Genomic DNA, 22,236 nt, shown 5'->3' on the forward strand with positions numbered 1-22,236 from the left:
GACTCAGCACATGCTTGAGCATTAAATATCAGCTTCATCCTCCATCTTCAGACACCCTGAACACCTTTGATAACACAAAAAGATATGCTCATGTTCATCACATATGCATCTAACATAACTCAACACGATGTTGTATGACATTATTCAATTCTAGCAAGTAGGACCACAGTAAGAGTCAAGGGGATTTCTATGGAAATGATGTTACAGCTGCCTGAGGTAGCAAAGCCTGAACATCAACCAGGCACAGTGTGAAACTAAAGCAGGGCCCCAAACTCCCAGATGAACTCTCATTCGTTTTATCGGTACTTTGATTCCTTGCAAATTTGTGATTTTGCACTGCTACATGTAATAACAATTCAGGTCAACTGCATTATGTATGTTCTCTTTTGGCCTTATTTTGTAAAGGAGCTGTGTGTCAACATCCAGTTTTAAAATCTTAATTTATATTGTGCTAACACGGTGTGTAAACCTAAATAAAATGGTGTTTAATCAAAGAGCTGCACAATAAACTAAATGACACAGAGAAAACATGGGATGAGGTGATATTCCAGAATAGGTGTACTGTGTGCAACGTCCTTTAGGTGAACTTGGAGGCAACATGGCTAATGTCAAGCCCAAAGTTAGTTAGTTAAACATTTGGTAGCGTAGCAGAAGACGCACTGATAGACATGTCAGATACTGTCCCAAAGTTTCAGTACAAACAGGAGGATCTCATGTGAAGTTTGAGCCCAACCTCATTAGTTATTTGGCCTGATATCTGAGCACGACCTGTTATAGTAAAACCGGTAACGTGTAAAGGATATAGCCCCGTCAGGAATCGTGTTCCCTGTTTCCACTCTGGCTACAGTGTTCACTCCCTGTTTACTCCCATCTAGGCTTGGAGCAATATGTCTGTTTGTTTGTGTCTCTCTGTGGAAAGAGAAGAGGAAGGGGCCAGTCTGAGATGAGACCCATTTCTCTTAGCCCAAACCATATCCATATCCTCATATTATTCAAAAACTAAACCTGGCCTTTTCTCTTCTGTCCTCCAGTGACAAAAAAGCAGATGAGGTCATGCATGTTCTTCCTTTGTTTGCAAGGCCTGATTTAAGCGGAACAAAGGGTTTCAAGCAAACCTCATACGTTGTTCTGTAGTACACCTTCAGGCTGAGCAACCACTGCTAATTCTCTAAACTGAACCACACTCGCTATCCTACTGGGCATGCAAGAGAAGTGGGGCTATAATATCATCAGAGCAGGTCACCCGAGAGTCCTTCAAATTACAACCAGTTCTACACCCCAATCCTGACTGTAGAGTACATATCTCTGACTTAAACCGAGTTGTAAATGTGGACATGGGGCCCCCTGTGCTCTAGCTGTGGGGTTGGACGGAGGGCGAGCCGCGAGGGCGTCTGCTGTGTTCCGGTGTTCTGGGAAAAGGACAGTGCACACAGCTGCGCTCAGGGGGTAAATGCAAAACAAACATGCCTCACACATGCTTCCCCCTCAGCTGTCATGGCTCTGCTTTCAAAGATTCTCCCCCCTCCTCACTACACACATACACATTGCTCTGTGCCTCTCCCGTCCACTGGCTCAAAGCTGCAGCCCCCCCCCCCCCCCCTCCCCCTATTCGCAGGGTCCGAGGCACAGCCGCACGTTCAGCCCAGGAAGGCTTTTTAATTAACACTGAGCCATGTGGAGGCTGTGGACCGCAGTATTGTGTGTCAGGACAGACGGGACCGTCTGTCTTCTAGTTGGTTTAATGTAGACTGTTCTTCTGCACAGCGCGCACAGACATACTGGCATTAAGTAGCTCAGGTTTACACAATACACACTCACTATTCTGTGTCATTAAGCTGCAATATTCTTAGACTGAAACATCTCCAGTGACATCTTCCTCCAATAGGAGCTGCAGATGCTCTCAATCAACTTGTCCTACGATCATACGAGGACAGTTAATGCAAGATTACATAAAAACAAAAGAAGAAACTCCTCCTGCAAGCTGCATAACTCCATCCCTGAGTGAGGATGTCATCATTTCCTTTCTCATTTTCTAATACTACTGAAGACAGGCAATCAGTATAGGAGTAAATATATGATAAATATGCGTGCTGTTGTGTGCATGTACATTTTCGTGCATGCAAAATGGATTGACCTGTTAAGACTCTTGGAAATGTTACTAATTAGATGTTTTGTTATATTTTGTGGTAAAATTGCATTTCCAGAGATGTGTTTGAATTGACTTTTCCTCTCAATATGTAATTCCTCTGAATTTCAAGTTGGGTTTTTTTTCCCAAGTTTTTGTGGCTTTAAGCCGTCTTTTGAAAAGAGTGTATGAATTTACTCATGCTTGTTACATTTTGTGTGTAATTAAAGTACAATAAGTTATTGCACTTCTATTCAGAATTTGTATTTGTCATTTAAATGTAGTACATCCATGACACGGTTAAAAACACAGGACACCACTTCACAGTAAACGTAAACATTTCTAACTAATCAGAGTTTATTTCCTGTTTTGCAGTATGTGTGAATGACACAAGCAGACAGGAAGTAAACATGGGCCCAAGCTGCTGCAGAGCAATGTAATTATGTTTAAATGGTCGATAGAAGGTAATGGTGGACCTCTAGCTGTTAACACATAACTACTCTCCTTTTAGTAGAGATCAATCAAATCACTCCCAAGTCTAAAGAAAAGCCTTTCAAGTTGTCAGCTAAAGAAACGGCCACAAGTTATGAATACGTCGTAGGCTGTTGTTTAAAAAAAAACAATGACTCTGCAGCATCTTATTGCATTGCAGCACCGTGCCAAAATATTGTGTCAACATTTAGTCCCATTCTGAAATCCCCACACATTTCTGTCCCTTTGAAGACACACGAGTGCTGAAATGAGATCGCACAACCCGCATGAGCATCACACTAATTGAAGTTGACAAAAATACGAACTGCGCCCTTTTGAACTGCTGACATTGAACAGGGTGGATTAGGCCGCGTATATTAACAACAGGTGACGGGCTGGAGTGGAACAGAGCATCGTCCGTGTCACGGAGGGTCTGCTTCGGACGGTCACAGATTGGAGCAAAGAAAAAGGAAAGAAAACGTCTTACTACTTCTTCTTCCCACCTCTCTCACTCACACACACACACACACACACACACACACACACACACACACACACACACACACACACACACACACACACACACACACACACACACACACACACACACACACACACACACACACACACACACACACACACACACACACACACACACACAGAAAAAGGAATGTTAATATTGTGAGACATATTAGTGTTGTCTTTACTTATCGTGTATTAAAAAGTCATATGTACACTTAGATGCATAAAAGCAGTCAAAAAAAATGTAAAACAATTTCACTGACCTTATGAAAATAATAAAAAAAAAAAAGGCAAATGAAACCATCACTGGGCAAGGTTAACATCTTAATGACGGCATTGCTTTCAATGTTATAGCCTAAATACTAGAGCTGGGACAAAAATATATACACACACACACACACACACACACACACACACACACACAACAGGAATAATGGAAAATTAAAAACAAAGCATTGCAGTTCATACAAATTGTTTTGAAAAGTGTGGATTTGGGAATCGTCTAATATTATACAGTACATTTCTTCGAATGCATGGCAAACAAATAGTTACTCCTATGCTTATCAGTGTTCGCTCACACAACTCAGCTCATGAAATGACGTAGTAGCTGCTTAAAGTTAGCACCGCGGCTTTTCTTACACATAAACATAACAAAGAGCTTGCTCAGGCCATATGAAATGACAATTCAATATGTTCAGCAGCAGTCTTTTTAAAGTCATTAGCTAATCTTTCTAAATTTTAGATTTATGGCACCAGCTTCGCAATCTGATTAAAGCAGAACGTATGTGAAACATTACGTAACTGTACATCATCTTGGTTTGTATACCGTTTGTTATCACATTCAATTAACCGATAGATAAAGCATACATAGATACGTCATCCAAGCATATACATCATGTAAATGAAACATGTTTTACTTTTAATACAGGACAAATAATCAGGTCCATGTCATCTTTAAAAAAAAAAAAAAAAAAGAATTCCTGGTTGGAGCATCATAAATTATGACTATTATACAGCACTGCTGCGAAATACAAATATATACACTGATTCCAGAGCAGCTGGAGCTCAAAGCTTCCAGCTCCAAACAGTAACAGTGAGACACCACAAGCCTTCAGTCAGCCAGCCTGTCCATCACACATCCACTCAGGGTGAACCTCCAATAACAGATCATGTAACAGTGTGTGCATTCATATCGGTAAATGTTTGACAATATCTTTCACTTTCAGCCAAATAAACAAATCATCATTCTCATCACATGGAAAAGGTGAGAGGCGCCGCATGTACCACTTTAGCCTGAATATTGATGTCTTGATATAAAAGACAACGTTGGTGAGTTGAGGCTGCGACGGGCCGGTCAGAGGCTGCCGATGTTGGGGAAGCTCTTGAGCTTCTCTGGGAAATCGTCTTTGTAGAGCACAGGGTCCGCACGGTGCTCCACCACCTTCAGAGGCATCGTGCCAAACACTGACGCAAACTTGTTGATGCACTCAGATCTAGGGACGAAAACACAACTTATTTAGTTTCAAAAACTTCTGATTAGTAACGTTTGCAATTGATGTAGATGGATGAGGTCTTTACTTTTCTTTCCTTTAAGATATTGTAAGGTGCCCATCTTCCTCAAATACTTTTTTCCCTCCATTTCACATAAGGTAATATTTAGATTTCCTGGCATGTAGAGGATATAGTCATTGTTCTTGTTCTTGTGTGTGTATTTTGTACAGCTCAGTGAAGAGGTAACCGGAAGAGCTGAAAATAATTAAGTCGTAACATTTTTTACTGTACTTCACAGTTAAATACTGCACGTTTTAAAAATAAGGAGCTGATTTAATTGAGTTTTGCCCATATTTGATGTCACTGTGACCTGCTGCAACCAGACTCTGTTGACTGCAGTTTACTGTAAACAAGGATCTCTTGCAATGAGCAGATACACATCTGGTAAAAGGAAGTGAATAGAAAACTGGGGAGAAAATGTGCTGCTGCAGAGTCCAACAACACTTTTTTCGCACAGTTTTTGTAACCAAATTCGAATATGTATTTTAATATTCAGAACAAAACAAAAAAAGGATGAAAACAAAAAGACAAACAGCTATAATAACTAGTTATGCACAAGACCAAGCCAAAGTAATGTGGTGTGTGCAACGCACGCAAAACTGCTTTAGTTACAGACAAAAACAGAGGAACAAGAGAGTTCCAGTCGAAGTTTCTACACACACACAAAATGTAAAAAATAAACAGATTCTACTTCTGCTCATTTCAATCCCGATTTTTCCAAAACAACGCGTCATACCTCTCCACCATGTGCGTCTGATCCAGGGACAGTCCATCAATGGCAGTGCACTCAGGGCACTTGAACTTCTTCCTGGGGGTCACCTGAACAGAAGCAGAACAAAGTCACACCAGTAATGTCAGCTCACTACAACTGTTTGTTAAACCTGAGCAGCCCAGACGGACGCTAATAAAACTGTCCGCTCTGAAGAAATAAGTCTATGACATCCTACAAGATATATGGAGTATGGCTTTCCTCTGTCTAACCTCCATCTAACATTTACACCCCCAACGCTCTGAACCTGTGAATGTGTGTGTGTGCAGAAGAAAGTGAGAGACACCGAGAGAGGAAGACAGGAGGGGGGGGGTCGGTTGGAGAGGTGGGTGTTTTCTGAAGGAACCTGATATATGGGAGATACGGTGGGAGAGCGGCTGCGGGCGTAGGGAAGTTTGCAGCTCGTGATTTGATGGCAGGGTGTGCGTGAGCCCCGGTGAGCTTAGGATAACATACTCAGAGGGGGAGTGCCAGTGAGTGACACGCAGATAAGGGAAGGTTAAGGCTGGGCTTAAGCTCGGGCCCCCTGCACCTGGGCACAGTCAGAGTGATGGGAAGGGGGGGGGGGGGGTGAAGGGGTGAGAACTGATCAAACCCAGAGATGCTGGTCTGCTCCGTCAGAGATATGGACGCACCTTTATGGGGGCTTTGCCCGTGATGTTAGCGACCAGGAAGTTCATGGCAATATCTTCACAGTTCATGTGAGCGTCCACCCAGTTCTTGATGTCTCCAGGCATCTTGTAGGTGTACAAATAGTTGAAGTACTGGAATGGAAACAGATTCAAAACAACAAATGATTACGAGGTGTCATATATATATATATATATATAGATATACTGCAGACTCATTATGTACAACAATGCAGACACTGTTTGAATGGTGACCCAAGTATGTAGGAGGCATCACTGCACCAGGACTTGCTTTGAACTTAAGTAAGTTTATGAGCTTTTATGTAGAAGTGAGATAACCTTGCTCTACCTATGACACGCTGCTCGTCTATCACTGTAATCTTCTTCCCTGTAATACTACACATGCCCATAACAGAGGTCTACAGGGAATTCTCAAATCCTTTCTGCAAACGGAATCTTTCAAATCCGATATCCAGATGTAATGGACACTTTCCTTTTCAAAATTGGTGCTGTGTGCATCATTACTAAGCAAAAGTCCAAACATACACCAGCAGCTCTAAGGGAAAAGAGCGTGGAAGGGGCGTAGCTCAAGCAGACAAAAATTCTTAATCTTTTTTCCATGTCACCTTGTGGTAGAAGGCGGCTCCAGTTAGGACCATGGAGACCTCGTTAGTCCACTCCGATTCATACTTCCACTTCCCCATCTCGTGGTCCCAAAGGTGCAGCCGGCCTGGGTAGCCCACCAGCCGGTCTGGGAACTCCCTCCATACCTGGAGCAGGACAGGAAACAGATTGTAGTCCATTTTCACGTGGATTGAACTAAAGGGTGATAACTGATGTCTCACACTAAAACATGAATGATTAAGGGGTGTTTCAAAGATTGTAGTTAGAGATATCTTTAGATAGAAGTAGCTTTTTGATTGGCTGTATGTTTAAGGCTTTGACACCAGCAGCCAGACAGCTCCCCTCTCCGGCCTACAATTCCATGTAATTATCCTTAAACTGAGCACAATTTTATTAAACGGCTTCTAAATGGATTCAGGTGAGTGTGCCTAGCTAAGTGGGGCCCGACAGGTATGTGGGCATGGAAAGCATCAGTCCGAGACCTGTCATCATTTCTCACACATCAAACACGTTCAGCAGGCAGTCAAATCCCCAACGAGAGCAGAATGAGACTGTAATCCTCTTGAATGACTTTAAACTCTGGGATCAATTTGAACTGGGTCCCTGCAGTACGTGCCGTCAGAGGAAAGACGGGAAAGCATGGTCAAGGCAAAGTTATTTTGGTTTCTTTTTCTTACCTCGTAGCCAAACTGCAGTTCATCAGATGTCAGCATGATGATGTCGTCGTCGATCGCTAGCACAGCTTCTGTCTCGATCTCGTCGTAGGGGAAGAAGCGGTTACTCAGCTTGTTCTCCTTCGTTCGCACCACTTTGAGAGGAACGCCGATCTTTGGCCAAAGAGACTCTGGAAGGAGGAAAACAATACAATAATAGCAACCGCATTTATAGTTTTATACACATAGAACACCGGCGGTAGCAAAACTAACTATTGTCATTTTAATAAAGAAGTCAGGTAATAATTGGCCGTTTTCTATCATTCTGTGAGCAACCGATTATTACCAAGTATTTGGTTTCCTCCCTGGTGTGCAGCTCGTCACCTAAAAGCTCAATGCTTTCTCGTTCCAATAATCCTGCAATATTTAAAACTGATCCGCTGTCAAAAAATGCCGGAAATGACCGTTGTGTTTACGCATTTATGATGAACGATAGTGGTCAGTGTCAACCTCACTGACAAATGCGTTTCACTTCCTGTGATTACTTCATTATACAAGTCAGTAACTTAATACTGCATTTATTTCTGGGTATGTCAACCGTGGACGCCCAGTTAACAATTCTGCAAATATTGCAACACTTTCATCAGTGGGCCGTAGACTAAGTCACCATTTACCAATTACCTGATTTGCTGCTTATATTGCTGGTTAGTTTACTATCTTTGAATTTTGTAGTTTTTGGTAGACTTTGGGCAACTGTGATGGGCATTTTACACTATTCTCTGTCATTCCAATAACCAAGCAATTAATCAACTAATTGAGAAAATAATCTCAAATAATTCATTCGTTAGGTGCCGCCCTACATAGGTAAATACTGTATATACAGTATGTCACACTGTAATGCCTTTTTAAAGGCTGAACAACATCATGAAATATGGCCACTATCAGTGTCTAAAGTTGATATTATTTACCACTGAAAGAGATATTTGAAGCGTGTCCTGCCAGCGGAAAACAGTGCTCTGAGAGTTTAACTTCACTGACTCATATAGCTAAGCTAACCTCAAGCATGTGCAAATCTAACCACACTACGATACAAAGTGTTTTGTCAGGGGAGCCTTTCAAACGTCTTGGGCAGTGTCCATGGCACGGACTGTGGCACAGACGGATCACACAGAATGTGTCCCCTCATTAATGGGGGAACTGGGATCTGGCAGCCTATGAGAAGAGCTTCAGGTCCTGCTAACCACGTCTGAGGTCTCCTGTCAAAAGCTATTCTCGGTCAAATTGCTACATTAAATGCCCAGAATTGCTTCTCTCACTCTGTCCGTGTTGCCGTCATCCCTTCTTTTATTTCTTAAGTTGGAAAGAGACAGCAGGAACGAGGCTATTATGTGAACTCTAACATTTTAGTGCTACCTCGGCATGGGTCAAAATGCAGATACTGTTAATTCTTCTGTGACTTCCTAAACGATATTCAAGAAGCAACAAAACAATAATGCTATATTGTGTCAAAAAAAAACAAACACATTACTTTACTTGGTCAGCATTTTCTTAAAAAACAAACAAAAAAAACAGGAAAAGATGGGAGCCTGTAAACACACCAGATCAAGGCATGGTGCCAATGGGGAACTGTGCCTTCATATGGGACTGAGCCCTCTGAGCCTGACCCGGCAATGGCCCCTAGTTAATTCTAATAGGTCACAAAGCTCCAGCCAGGCGCCGCTGATGCCTCTCGTGAAAAGGCAACTCACAGCCACGAGGGAACACTTCAAAGTCGTCTCATTGCTTCATTACATTTGCCAACTCTATACAGCAGCAGGACTGATTTAATTCCAGGTCCCGCACAGTCTGAGTGAAGCAGTCAACGGGCTAAGGCACGATTAACTGGTGTATACTTAATTGCCATATTAAGGCAAATAATTTGAGCACACGGAGTAATAAATAACAACTAATAAGAGCGTGCTATGACACATCTATGATGGACTACGACTGATGATGGACAGTAATGAAAGACAGAAACCTAAACTGAGTGCATAGACAAACTACATCTTTTGGAGAGCTTCATGAACTGTCTTAGCTTGAATGAGAATGTGTTCCACTCACCCTCAGGAGGACTCTTGTTCTGGTTATTCCACACCACCAGCAGCTTAGCCAAGCTAGGCACCTTAGAGATTTCTGTGATGACCCGGAAAAGACTCTCGACGCGATCGTAGGTCAGCACCACTGCAGTGAACCCAGGGGCTCTTGGTGGGATAAGTGGCAAGAACAGAGGGCTGTTCACACTGGACCACTTCTGCACAAGATAGGAAACAAAAGAAAAGCGCACACACTCTTTAGGCCACAAACATCTTGTTCTTTTATTCTGTTTCACTTCCATGGAAAGCTAGTGCAGCGCTATAGCCTCCTGTCCCGTGTTAACCCCGTCTGTCATGTTTTCCATGATTTTATGCTCTATAATACTGCTTCACTGGACGGTGAGGTCACAGGCAGTAATTTCCAGATTATGGTTTTTTATTATGGAGCGAGACTCATCCAATAATGTCTGTCAGGGGCTAACAGAGAAAAAGCACAGGAAGCCAAAAGCTTCCAGTCACAATGCCAAGTAAGGAAGCCACAGGTGAGTTTTACTGATGGCATGGGTCCTAAACACTAAACTTCAAAAAGTTACAGTCATTTGGATAACAGCGACAACACATCCGGCACAATGACTGCTTTTGTTTACAAAAGAATGTTTTCTCAAGTGAAATAAAAAGACAAACTGGATCTTTCATAAACAAGCTTGTGCTACTCAAACGCAGACACACATCGGAGCACCAGGGTTCACTCTTGATGAACTTCATCAAAGGCTCCAAAAATGTTCCACCCTCTTTACAGTGACAATCAGTCTGAGAAGGGCAATGGGAGCATATCTAACACAGTCAATCTGTGGGCTTCTTGAAGCACACATAAACCCCGTTTCACAGTGATTGTGTGGCTCCTCCCACAGCGACAACACAAGTCTGTCAACAGAGACACGGCCACGGCCTTTTACACAACATCAGTGACTGCATCACCAATAAAACATCACTTTACTGGCAAGTGGAAACTTCCTTGTGGTCATTCTCACGTTGTCAAACCAGCCGAGGGGGAAATAATTAAACTAACACTTGTACCCAGTAAAGATGCATTGAAACAGAATAAAGAGGTTAGAGACCACTGAAGTCATTTGTCAAACTGAATAAATTAGATGAAAAGAAAGCCGCAGCTCACTATGTCAGAAACAGATCTGAAGGAGCAAATGTGATTTTTAGACTTTAAACTGACATAAATAAAAGGAGGAGTTTTATTTGGTTATTTGAACTGCTTGAGTGGTTCTTTGTTATTTTAGGAGTTTGTAGATTATGAGCAAGATAAAATGAAAATCTACAAAGTGCCTTTATCCGTCTGTGCGTAGAAACACTTCCACTGAAACACAAATACAGTTTTACATTCAACTTTACCACATTCACAAATAGAAGTATTACTAATGTACAGAGATGCAGAGGCACAGTACTGGTAGATTCAATCTTTTGATTCGTTTCTGAACGATGTAAACAAAGTAAAAACCCAAGATACAGTATCATCTCCATCAGCATTAGGACAGTGATGTGTGTTTTTAATTATCTTGGCTCTATTTCAGCAAACTGTTTTTCAGAAGAAAATAACTGAGGTTAAAACTGCTGCGTTTCAGTTTTAAAAAGGTATTTAAAGTATTCCCATCGATGGCGGGTGAACAGTGGAAATGGTCGACGCTTAACTTTCATTGGAGTGCTGAAAAAAAGATGAGACCAGCTCAACTTTGATTTGTAGCGCATCACGCCCATCATGCAGCAGCAAGTGTGAGGCGTCAGTTTGTAGCTTCCATTGAAAACTACTTGTAGCCTCGTAGTGTGAACATAGCATAATACATTTTATAGTACATGGTACTCAGACTGTGCTGTAACCTTTAAACACGATAGTGATCAAATAAGACCCAGGTGTAATCACCACAACATCTTTTTTTAACTCTGAGATGCTTTGATTCTTGTAATGTAGAAACCTAACAAGCCCACTACCTACAACTCCAAAACAAAAAGCAGCCTGTGCTTTATTCTGAACCCCCACCCCCCCCCTCTCCAAAAGGCACCAGCAATCCTGGGAAATGTGCTTTCAATTACCAGCCTAAAGACTACAGGAGGAGAGGGGGGAAAAAAATGTCTGCCTGATTTATTTAGTGCTCAGCGCAAGTTCTTCTCACCATCCACTCACTGAATCCATCGAGAAAACACTTCATCTCCTATCTCGGGCTGGAATGGCCAAAGGTCTGCACGCTGACACAAATAACCTCCTCTGGGTCTCAACAAACCTCGAGACCCGAGTGATACTGATGGATTGGACACTTTGACAAAACAGTTTGCCATAAGTGGGCAACGTCACGTGTAACTGCTGATTAATTAACAAACTACAAACAAACAAAACATGCTCAGAGGAAAACAGGCAACCAATGTCAGCTTGACTGTCAGCCTATTACTCCTGAAAGACAAACATCAATGAACAGCCCTCAGAGCGCTGCATGTCCACACCAACGCAACCTGATTGTAACTGCCATCGCTCTAAACTTAGCCTTTCAGTGGATCTACTTATACTGGGATACTTGTAGACATTTGACAGATGCAAAGACACCATTGTGCATCCACACACATGCTCACATGGCCACGCCTCTACCCCACAGACTCTAGATCAGACCGTACTGATTAACAACTCCTGAGAGATGGTCGCCCAGCCAAGCTGTCTGCAGCCACAAACTCCCACAACCACAGGGATGCTAAACACACACACACACACACACACACACACACACACACAATTCTTCACATCCAGCATACTCTCTACAAACGCATGACTCAGACACACAGGAACTTATTTTTCACCACAACGGAGGCATCCTCCTAGAGCAGAACTGCTGACACAAACTGGCTGCCTCAGAGCTAGCTGGGTGAACACCAAACTGTGAAGCGCAGCATGTGTGGCGCTTCAGAAAGACTGAAGGCATCTTCTGTCACTCTTCCACAGAGGCTTCGATTTACAAGGCACAGGAGAGCGGGGAAGCTTATGTGGCACTGGGAGCGTCTGTACGGTGAAAGCTCCATCCTGGATGGGTTTCACTCACATGTCTGCAGTAAAAGAAAGTCTTCTAGGAATGGAGGGTTAGGATATAATAGTCTTGCTCCATGGCTTATGGTTATAAATACTTGCAAAAAGCACATGAACATCAGGTCCACACAGTTACATACCACCACGGGAGGATTGTTCCACTGCTCATAAGTTCGTGCAGCATAGGGGTAGATGCGGTCATTGATGATCTGGAGCGTTGTCAAGCCAATAGCCTTCATGGAGCTGAAGTAGGCTTCCCAGAACCAGCGGGCCTATGGACAAATGAAGTAGACTTTAGTACCCATAAAGAGAAAAACGTGCAGGATAAAAGAGCGACCACAAAACATGCGACGAGGCTCCACATTGCACTACACATTTAAAATGTATTAAAGTATCTTTAGTGATCTAAAGAATGCAGAATTAAGATATTTGCATTGATTGATATAAAAACACATTTTGAAAATGGGCTGCATCCAGGTGAAAACTTAATTGTTTCTAGAATTAGTCACCATAATGGAAATGGAAATGAAAAAGTTATTATTTCTTAAATTATATGATCAATTATTAGTAATAATTAAGGTGGACTACAGTAATTGACCGTAAGGGCAGAATGAGTAGGATTTCTAGGTTGCGGTTTGTAAACAACATTGAAAGTTGGGCCCTCCGTCGCGGGTCAATGACACCAGAAGAGCACCAGCAAGATTCACTTTCATTTCGGAACGAACTTTGTCCACACGGCATTCCGACTCGCTATATATGCATTATTTCGACAGTGTACACCAATTTTCGTAGCTTCCTCTTGGATGCGTGCTTATGATCTGGCACCTGGTCGGAAAATGTTTTTATTAGAGGTTGACGCCCAGAAACGTCCCGAAGACAGCAAAATAAGAAAATACAGGCACAGGGCACGGCCTCAGCAGATACAGACACAAATGATTGAGAGGTATTATTTTTGGTATTAGTCAGCTTTTTTTTGGAAAAATCCTACATTCTACCTTTAACTTGCATAAAATAGTATTTCATGAAACTGGTGATATGTTGTTAATACTTCAGTCACTCATTTTACGCTGTGGAGTACAGTCACATGTCAGAAGATAACACCTGTGTGAAGTCAGAGCTGTAAAATCCAGATTCCCCCCCGGTCCAAGTCTTTAAAGACAATGCTGTGGCCCTCTCCAGCCTCCTGACCTCCAACAAGTCTTCTTCTGAAGCTCTCTACAAACTCTTTGGACTGTGCCTGTTTGGTTTCAGCAGATCTCTGATGTGAAAAGCAGACTTTAATGATAACTGAACTCTTAACCCATATGTTAACGTTATCACATTGGCCGCTGGAATACTCAACTCCAACCGCCCTCATTCAAGGTTCACTTTATGGTTTATTCAGACTGCAATGATAAAAAATAATACCTGGATATTGAATTTGTATATTTAGAATGTTTTTATGACTGGGTCAAAGAGAAATCAATGGCAAATCCATGGGGTTCATGAAATCTTTCACTTTTTATACCATAAAACAAATCAATTTAGAGTAGTGCTACTGACCATGACATACGCGTCTAGCCCCCGTGCCTCCTGTTATAGTTAGAAACTTCAAGGGACAGCTCAGAGCCCTATAAGAGTTAATGACGCTTCAAACAACACTGTCTCCTGCCATGAGGCCCCGTATTACACTGACCTGACTCCACCCCACCAGCTCCTCAATGACCCACAGTTCTGGAGCAGAGGATGTGAATATGTAAGTATGTGTGTGTAAAGCACAATGAAACAGCATGTATTATTGTGCCCCAAAGACCATCCTTAGTGGCACATGAACATGTGACCGTTGCCGAAATCTCCCAGGTGTAAGTGTAAGAACTGGAGCTGTACAACAACACAAAAACAGCATTTATTTTTATAGAGGGGGGTGAGAAGAATCCAAAAAGACTTTCTCATCTCAGGGGAGAATCCCAACGACCCATAAATCAACCAGTGATGAAAGTTTCTTTTCCGACTGGGGGGGAGGCAGAAAGCAAACTGCGCTGGCCCAAAGGCCCAGAGCACCACCTTCCACCCTCTCCCAGCGCCTGCAGGAATTTTTATGAGCATGGAAGAAGAGACAGCATTGCGAGAGAGGAAGAGAACCCTTTTACTCCATCTTCCATTTGCAGCATCCAGCCTAGAGTCTACACTTTTGTTCTACTGACGAATAAAGATGTGTGGCCGCAAATATAGCAACTCTGACCAAGTCCATCCATGAATTAACACAAAGTTATTCCACCAATCAAAAGGAAATTATGGGTAAAGCAAACTGTAATTATAAACCTGCTGCAGATATTGAGAAATATTGCACACAAACCCAAGAGTGAGGTCCAACAGATATTCCTCTGCAAGTCAAACGAAACAGAGGTCCGATGTAACGCTTGGTTAAACCCGAAATTATCTTCTCATTTCCTCCTAGTTTAGCGAGTACCCCAGCAGCTTCCACTCCTTTGTTGTTTAAAATCATTAAAATAAAAAGGTCAAAGAGATGATCAAAAACTAAGTTCATATTACAGTAGTCTGCATCGCTTTGTTTAACTCGGAGGAAGTTGTCAAGTGCCTGACAGATGATTGCACCTACAGACCTGAATTGGCAACCAGTGAGCTGTGGACAGAGCCAGGTAATCATTAGTTTTTCTGACATAATCAAAAACAGCAGTGAAACCAAATCTGTTTCAATCATGTGAGCCGCTCACTGGGAATATTGGTTTGCTCCAGATTTATTAGCACTTTACTTTTAACTGTGATCAAAACTTCTCTAAACTCACATACAAGACCTGTGAACAATAATAACCTGGTCTCCCAGGTGTAAATCCGTCCTCATTAGAAGGGCTAGGATATAAACTAGCAGGACGTTGGGTCCATGGGGGTCCAGGACCGTGACTGAAGAGCACTGCTTCAGCAGCAGCTTTCATGTGGAAATACAGTGTCAGTGCTAGTTAGAGCCATGATGAGTAACCCAATGACAGGGTGGGACATAGTCACTGAATGTACTCAATACTTAAACTAATTGTAATAAAGTGAAATTTGTAGGTACTTGTACTTTACTTATACTACTCTACATCACAGAGCAAATGTTCTTTTTACTTTATTTGACAGCTTTAGTACAAAATAGAACTAATATTGATTGAACAACAATCAACTAATAAATTACATCTTGTTATAGATTACCTAGCAGTAAAGTAAAACTAGCTCTACTTTTACCAGCTAAAGAATTGGTGATGCTTACATATTAATGTGTCAATAATATAATACTTATTATTCTGAAATGGGCTTTTCTGCATGATGGGTACTTTTACTTTTGGTACTTTAAAAAGATCTATAACACAAGATTAGGAGCTATTCGATTGCCTCTCAATAGCTCTCAACATGGTGAAAACCTGAGCCGGTAGCTCACAGCTAACAGCGCTCACAGTACAAACTACAGCAAAAGTGCTGACAGAGCTAACAGTGTTAACATGGGGGGGGGGACCGGAGGCTGGGTGCTACACTTCCAGAAAACGCTGTAACCACCACATGAGATACCTTCTGCAGTGCGTGCAACAAAGAGGCACCCCATAGGACTGTTTACACTTTAGAGCGTCCTGACATGCTCTACAGTATAAATCAGCTGCAGTCAGTGTACTGTTCTGCTGGGAGAATACAAAGAAGTTTGGAAGACAGGCAGGATCAACAGACTGAAAGAAAAAGCTGGTTGAAGCTCAACACCAAGGTGGTAGCAGAGGAACAGTTTAGGATTAAGTTGAACCCATTTTATAGATGCTAATTCAATAAACTAACCTGTGTTAATCTAATAAAGATTTGTATTGTGTGTGTCTTATTTTGAGGATATGGCCTAAACGAGGCTCATGGAAGTCAGAACACAAACACGAGCTCAGTCGTCTCACTGGAGCACGGTCAACATCTCACAGCTGTTTAGTATGTGGCCTTTTAAAATGTGACCTAAATGGATGCTATTACATCATCTCAAAGTTGACAATGAGTTTTGCTGACTACTGATGGTCTGTCACAATGTGTCCTGTTCCTGCAGGATGGACTGAAACTGCACTCATTACATATAAATATTTGAGTGAATTAAAAACACACTTAAGACTTTACATTTTGTTGATACCACAAGTTCCTCCGCCTCCAACTCTTAAGAGGAGAAACTACAATTTTTAAGAAAACCTTAAACTATACTAAACAAACTATTATATGGGTTTTCCTTTCATCAAGTGTGCGTAGTGTATTCCTCGTTTTACATTTGCAATCACAAAAGTTGGACCACATGGGAACACAGACGGACACATCATGAAAGCAAAGGTTGCTGAGCCCTCTGTTGGCAAAACTAGTGAAATACATCAGCTCAACAACATAAATCGATGTTTAAGCTTTTCTATCTGCTTTAGGAAATCAGGCTCTCAGCAAGCATCACAATGTTTTCTCACAGAGACGAGAACTTAAATGAACCCATCCAACAGGGACGGTGGGGAGTACATCAGCCACTGAATGGTTACAACACTACAGAACATACATCCTTGCTGAGATGAACTCTACTAAAGTGCCAAATACATCAGATACAACGTCCATTCAGAAATACGTTTCTGTTCCTGCAGTTTTTTCTAGAAGACACTGTTTAGAGAATGTTTTGATCCCCATTGTTCCCATAATCTTCAACCATTGTTTACTCTAGGTAAAAATGAATCATATGATTATTCTTTTTTTAAATAATCATCAATGTGACCGACAGGACATCAAATGCTTTTAGTGTGGTTTGAGAGTGTAAATCCGATATTGTGGTATACCATTAGTTTCACTAAGTAAATAGTCAAATTACTTCTGCGGAGAAACCAATTCAATCCATCTGCAGATCATCGGAGCAGCCTGAGGAGTACCGGATGACAGTATCAGGCCAATGCTACCAAGTTAGCCGAGTGAGCTTGTTTGGCGTAATCCAACCCCGAGCTCGTCTCTGAGCCCTGGGCCCACAACGTCTGTTTGGCCAGTGTAATTAGTAAATGGACTAGAGTTGATACAAGGGAATGAGGAGCAGCTGAACTGCTACACTTCTCTCACTTTTGTATATTGTGGCTCAATGCAGATATCAAATGGAACGAGAACGTGAGCTGTCTTCACTACATTTCACTCGAGCTAAAATCAACACAGTTGAGTCGTCTGAAAGCTTTTTAAAATCTAGACTGAGCAAAGGAGGAAATTCAAACTTACCAAAAGTAAGGGTGGCATCCAAATTTCTGTCTTTTGCACATCACATACAATTGTATTTTGGTTTCCACTGACTTGCTTGTTTGGTAAATGTGTAGGCATATCTCACACATGACATGCACGTGGTCTAACCCCAGTGGCAGCACCTCCGACCACAACGTCAGTCTGAGTTCTCAAAAGAAAACTAAATGTGAGGCACTTTAAGAATGTTTTGTTAGGAGACTAAATTACCTGTCTCTGCATCTCTTCGACTTGTCTGTGAGGAATACTCTTTAGGATGGTGTACATCTCTGATAGCTTCTCCTCTGGAATAACCACAGATGCCCTGTGCAGAAACAGAAACATTACGTTTGTGAACCGAAAACGGCCGACTGTCAAATTAGTTTTTCCGACTGTTCGGTGACTTGCCTTTTCCAGTCGAGTACTACAGAGAATGGCAGAATGTACGAGTCGGCAAGGATGACGGGAACACAGCCAGCTTGCAGCACATCACTCAGGGCGGCCTGTCCCAAACGCGCCCCCCGCAAAACCACACAGAATGAAGACTCCTGTGGAGACACATTGGGAGCAACTCCTTAATAGGACATGTGATTTTGCATTGTACATACAAACTAAAACCAGGCTCTATTGACTCATTTTCACAGCTGGAGATGTGTTCTAGAACAAAAGAACATTTTAGAAACTTGAACTGCATTAGTTTGAGTTCCTGGGTTGTAATTTCTACCTCCCAAAAAGTTTGTAATCCCAAGAAAACACGTATTGAAGGCCCGGGAATTAGGTTACGTGGAACTGTAGTACTCATCGTTACTGAGTGGTAAAACAGCCTCCCGGTAAACAGACTGCTCAAACATCTATGCAGCATCGATTCTGTCTATAACAAGCCCTGGTTGTTGGTGGCTGACTTTCTGTGTAGTGCATCTTGACACTGTATGACATGGTTTTAATGCAGTCGTGCTTCCCACCTGCAGGATCTGTGGGTAGTCATACACCTGCCCCTTGCAGCAGCGTTTCCGTCCAGAGGCGGCCCCCTGAGAGAGGTTGCTACACTTGTCCAGGAGGAGCAGTGCTTCTCCGTTTTCTTCCTTCAAGCGCTCCAGCTCAGCACGGTACTCTCGGTGGATAGCCGTTTGAGAAGACAGAATGAAGTAGCGCCGCGGCCTGGGGGAGTGGAGACAGGAGATATGCAGCTGGTTATACTACTTTCCTTTGGTGACATTAAATGACTCCTTGATCAAGAGTGTTGAGAACCACAATTACTTTATTCTATTTAGACATCTCTTCTAAATATCAGAGATCATTATGTTCCCTTTGAGCACTTTCTGTACAGAGGTTGTTGATGGATAACTTGAGTGAAGTGACTGTGATCTGGTCATGATGCGCTACACAAATGGGATAATAAGAGTTGATGTGTGAGATGTGCTCACCCTGGTTGTCTCTCAGGCAGCTCTACATCCGCAGACAGGGGGCTGTACACTGGAATGCTGACATCATAACCTTGTCTGTAGGTCCATGTAGAGAAACCGCCTCCAGCCAGCAGCGCTCTGAAACAAATGATTGTAACAATGCTTCAACACTCTGGGGATTTCAACAGACATGACCTGCATGAACATCATTTAAAACACAAACTCATGCATTCGTTCATTTGCTTCCTGTGACAACTTTTGCAAACAGCAATGCTAATGTGAGACATGAAGTGGCCTCAGACAAGGCCCAGTGCCCCGGTTAATATATGCAATGTAGTCCACTTGGTGATGAAGTGTACTTTGGATTCTGGTCTATTCTCAGGCACGGTGAACATAAAGTGGAAACACACCGTCAGTCACACACCTGGTTCTGATGAGGCTCCATACCAAATTGACTCCAGCTGAATGAGCCGAGGAAATTCCTTACAGCTAAAGATAAGTGTTCATTGCCTCAAGGATGTTTTAAAAACCCAACCATCACTATAGCCTACAGGAAATCGTGAGACACATGAGATCTTCGCTGGCAAATACAACCAGATTTGAAGCATCTCCTCGGGGTCCCTTGAGAATATGTTATATCTTTCATTTCACTTCATAAATGACTGCATTTAAAATGCTACCTAAACTTATAAATAAATCCATTGTAGTTTGAAAATGAATGTATTACAACCAGGAAACAAAGAGTTATCCTTTGATTTCTACCTACAAGAGGGAGAATCCTGAAAACGTGAATCTTGTAACATGTACTTTTAGATCATTTTTAAGCTTTCAATGTTTGAATTGACTGTAGTACTATATCAGCTGATGGCACTTTTTGGGTTAATAAAATGTACGCAAACCTATCCTTTAAATAATCCCAAAACATGACTTTTGTTGAACATATTTCCAATAATTTTCATCCAGATTACGATGTGAACACATTCTACAATATTAAGGTGGCTTTCAAGGTGTACGGTAGCTACCTGTCTCTGGGAACATCCAAAGCAGTATTGTAGTCTGGAGGCCCGCCGGGTAACATGTTGAAAAGTAGGTGATTCATCCCTTTGTCCCATCTACCAAAACATACACAAGATTAGTGCTGGAGGAATACATTAACTATCAGATTATTTAAATAGAAAGTTAAATTAGTGTTTTAAGCCATTATCAAACAGTCACATTTTATTGCACTTTTTGTTAAAAACATTCTAGATTGTTGGTCAGAAAAGAGAAACATTGAAACATCACTTTAGGCGTTTGTGAAATTTCTCTCTAATCTTCAAAAATGTTAAATTTCCATCTCACTCAATATACAATGTGAAGTGACCGAGAATACATCTTTAAGGGATTAAAATGCTACATTTGAGATTCAACACCAGTGACAACAACACAGATATTCAAGTAATTTGACAGTAAGAGGTTCATAAAAAGAGCTAGCAAAGGGCGAAAGAGAGAAACTCTACTTTTTTACCTGGGTAGCATTGCCAGAGCCTGGGCAGTCTCTCTGATACGCAGGGAGTTCTGGTTCAGCACATCAGTGGATGGGACAAAAAGACAAGCCCTGGTGACGTCGTCGGTATAAAAGTCACTGTCAGAGATGGCACTGAGCAGGTCATTGTACTCTCGAGACAGTCCAGTGCTGCTGATGGGAACCCCCAATTCATCCACAAACTTCTGCAGAGGGTAGATGTACACCTACAAAAAGCAACAATGGGGCATAATGAAATGATATGCTAACTTTGTGTAAGCTCAGTGATGTGAGGTTTTTTTTTTTTTAAGAGATGGTTACCTTGATTCTGTTTTTAGGATTGTAGCCACATCTGTACACGTCAAAACAGGTGTGCATGCGACAGCTGAGGTCCCCTCTCTCAGGAATCGGACTGGAGACGGGGAGGCGGACCAGAGGTGCGTCGTGAACACTGCGTTTATCAAGGGTCCAGTCAGCTGCGGACTCAATGGAGTGGGGCCAGAACTGAAACATCCCGGTGGCGATGAGTCCAAGCAGCACCACGGAGAAGAGCGTGATGTAATACATGCGGTGCTTGGTTTTCATCCGCGGGATAAGAGCAGGGCCCCGCGAGCTGTATTTCCCGGAGGCATACATGGCTGACGGACAGATCTCCTGATCAATGACAGCTTCTGTGCACCATGAAGTACAGTCTAACGTTACCCTAGAACAAAAGGTAACGTTAAAAAAAAAGTTAGCTAGTTAGCTTAATTGTAATAGTATCAATATCTGCCAATGACAGCGAGCCACAATATTGTCCATAACGCGAGGGAAACATTTAACACATTGATGAGATAACACTGACTTCATTGGTAATTGTCAAACAACAGCGAAGACACTAGTAGAGTGACTTAACGTAACTAGGAAGTTGACTTGGCTAACCGCAGCTAACCTAGTAGCTAGCTGACACTAGCTAAATAAACCAGCTGTGTAAACATTCGTGCTAACTTGACTCAATAACATCAGCATAAATAATTAAACATATTAAAACGACCACAGGAGAGGAAACTTCAAACGTTATATGTTTAACTCACCGAGGCGCCTAACGGAACGGGGTGTTAACGTTCGGTCTTAATTCATGGCAACGGTTAGAAAACAGGCTACACTTGTAAATACAGTGCTAATGCTAACCTAGCATCAAGCTAACGTTGGTGCTACAGGAAATCTTTCAGCGGAATTAGGAAGTCACTCTTCTTCGCTTCTGACATGCACTTCAGTGACTCAGGAGGTAGATACTATGCTTCCCTCTGGTGGGAGTGAAGGTATACCGACACAAGTTTTACCAATATAGTATTAGGCAGTACAATATTGTTTTTACTTGTCCTACACTTATACTTCATAGAAGGAGAAGTATTTGCATTAGTAGTAGCTTGTTAAGGAGAGAGCGAGAGAGAGAGAGAGCTAGCTGGTGGGCTCAACAGTAGATTTCCTTCTTATCAAAAACAATTCATAATAGTTAAATATAGCTCAGAACAACAGATGTACTCAGCAGTCCTAAAACACATTCGTAACATCTAAAGCACAATCTTTTTTTCAGGAGGGGTTTATTTGGCAAAATCTACTCCAAAGTACAGTCCT

General features: G+C 42.1%; 1 protein-coding gene across 1 annotated transcript; it reads right to left on the reverse strand.

Annotated features, from left to right (window-relative positions):
* Positions 1-3,197: 3,197 nt before the first annotated feature.
* On the reverse strand, positions 3,198-21,823 carry ext2 (exostosin glycosyltransferase 2). Its single transcript, XM_079161836.1, has 15 exons — positions 21,693-21,823; positions 20,941-21,322; positions 20,623-20,846; positions 20,138-20,227; positions 19,137-19,253; positions 18,675-18,870; positions 18,121-18,260; positions 17,944-18,037; positions 12,633-12,764; positions 9,445-9,634; positions 7,369-7,535; positions 6,694-6,837; positions 6,074-6,202; positions 5,406-5,488; positions 3,198-4,611 (listed from the first exon to the last, which is right to left on the reverse strand). The coding sequence occupies exons 2-15, from the start codon at positions 21,253-21,255 to the stop codon at positions 4,473-4,475; spliced, it is 2,160 nt and encodes a 719-aa protein (XP_079017962.1). The 5' UTR covers positions 21,256-21,322; positions 21,693-21,823; the 3' UTR covers positions 3,198-4,472.
* Between the last annotated feature and the right edge of the window lie 413 nt (positions 21,824-22,236).

The sequence above is a fragment of the Pholis gunnellus genome (genome assembly GCF_910591455.1).
Source record: "Pholis gunnellus genome assembly, chromosome: 1".
Lineage (NCBI taxonomy): Eukaryota > Metazoa > Chordata > Actinopteri > Perciformes > Pholidae > Pholis > Pholis gunnellus.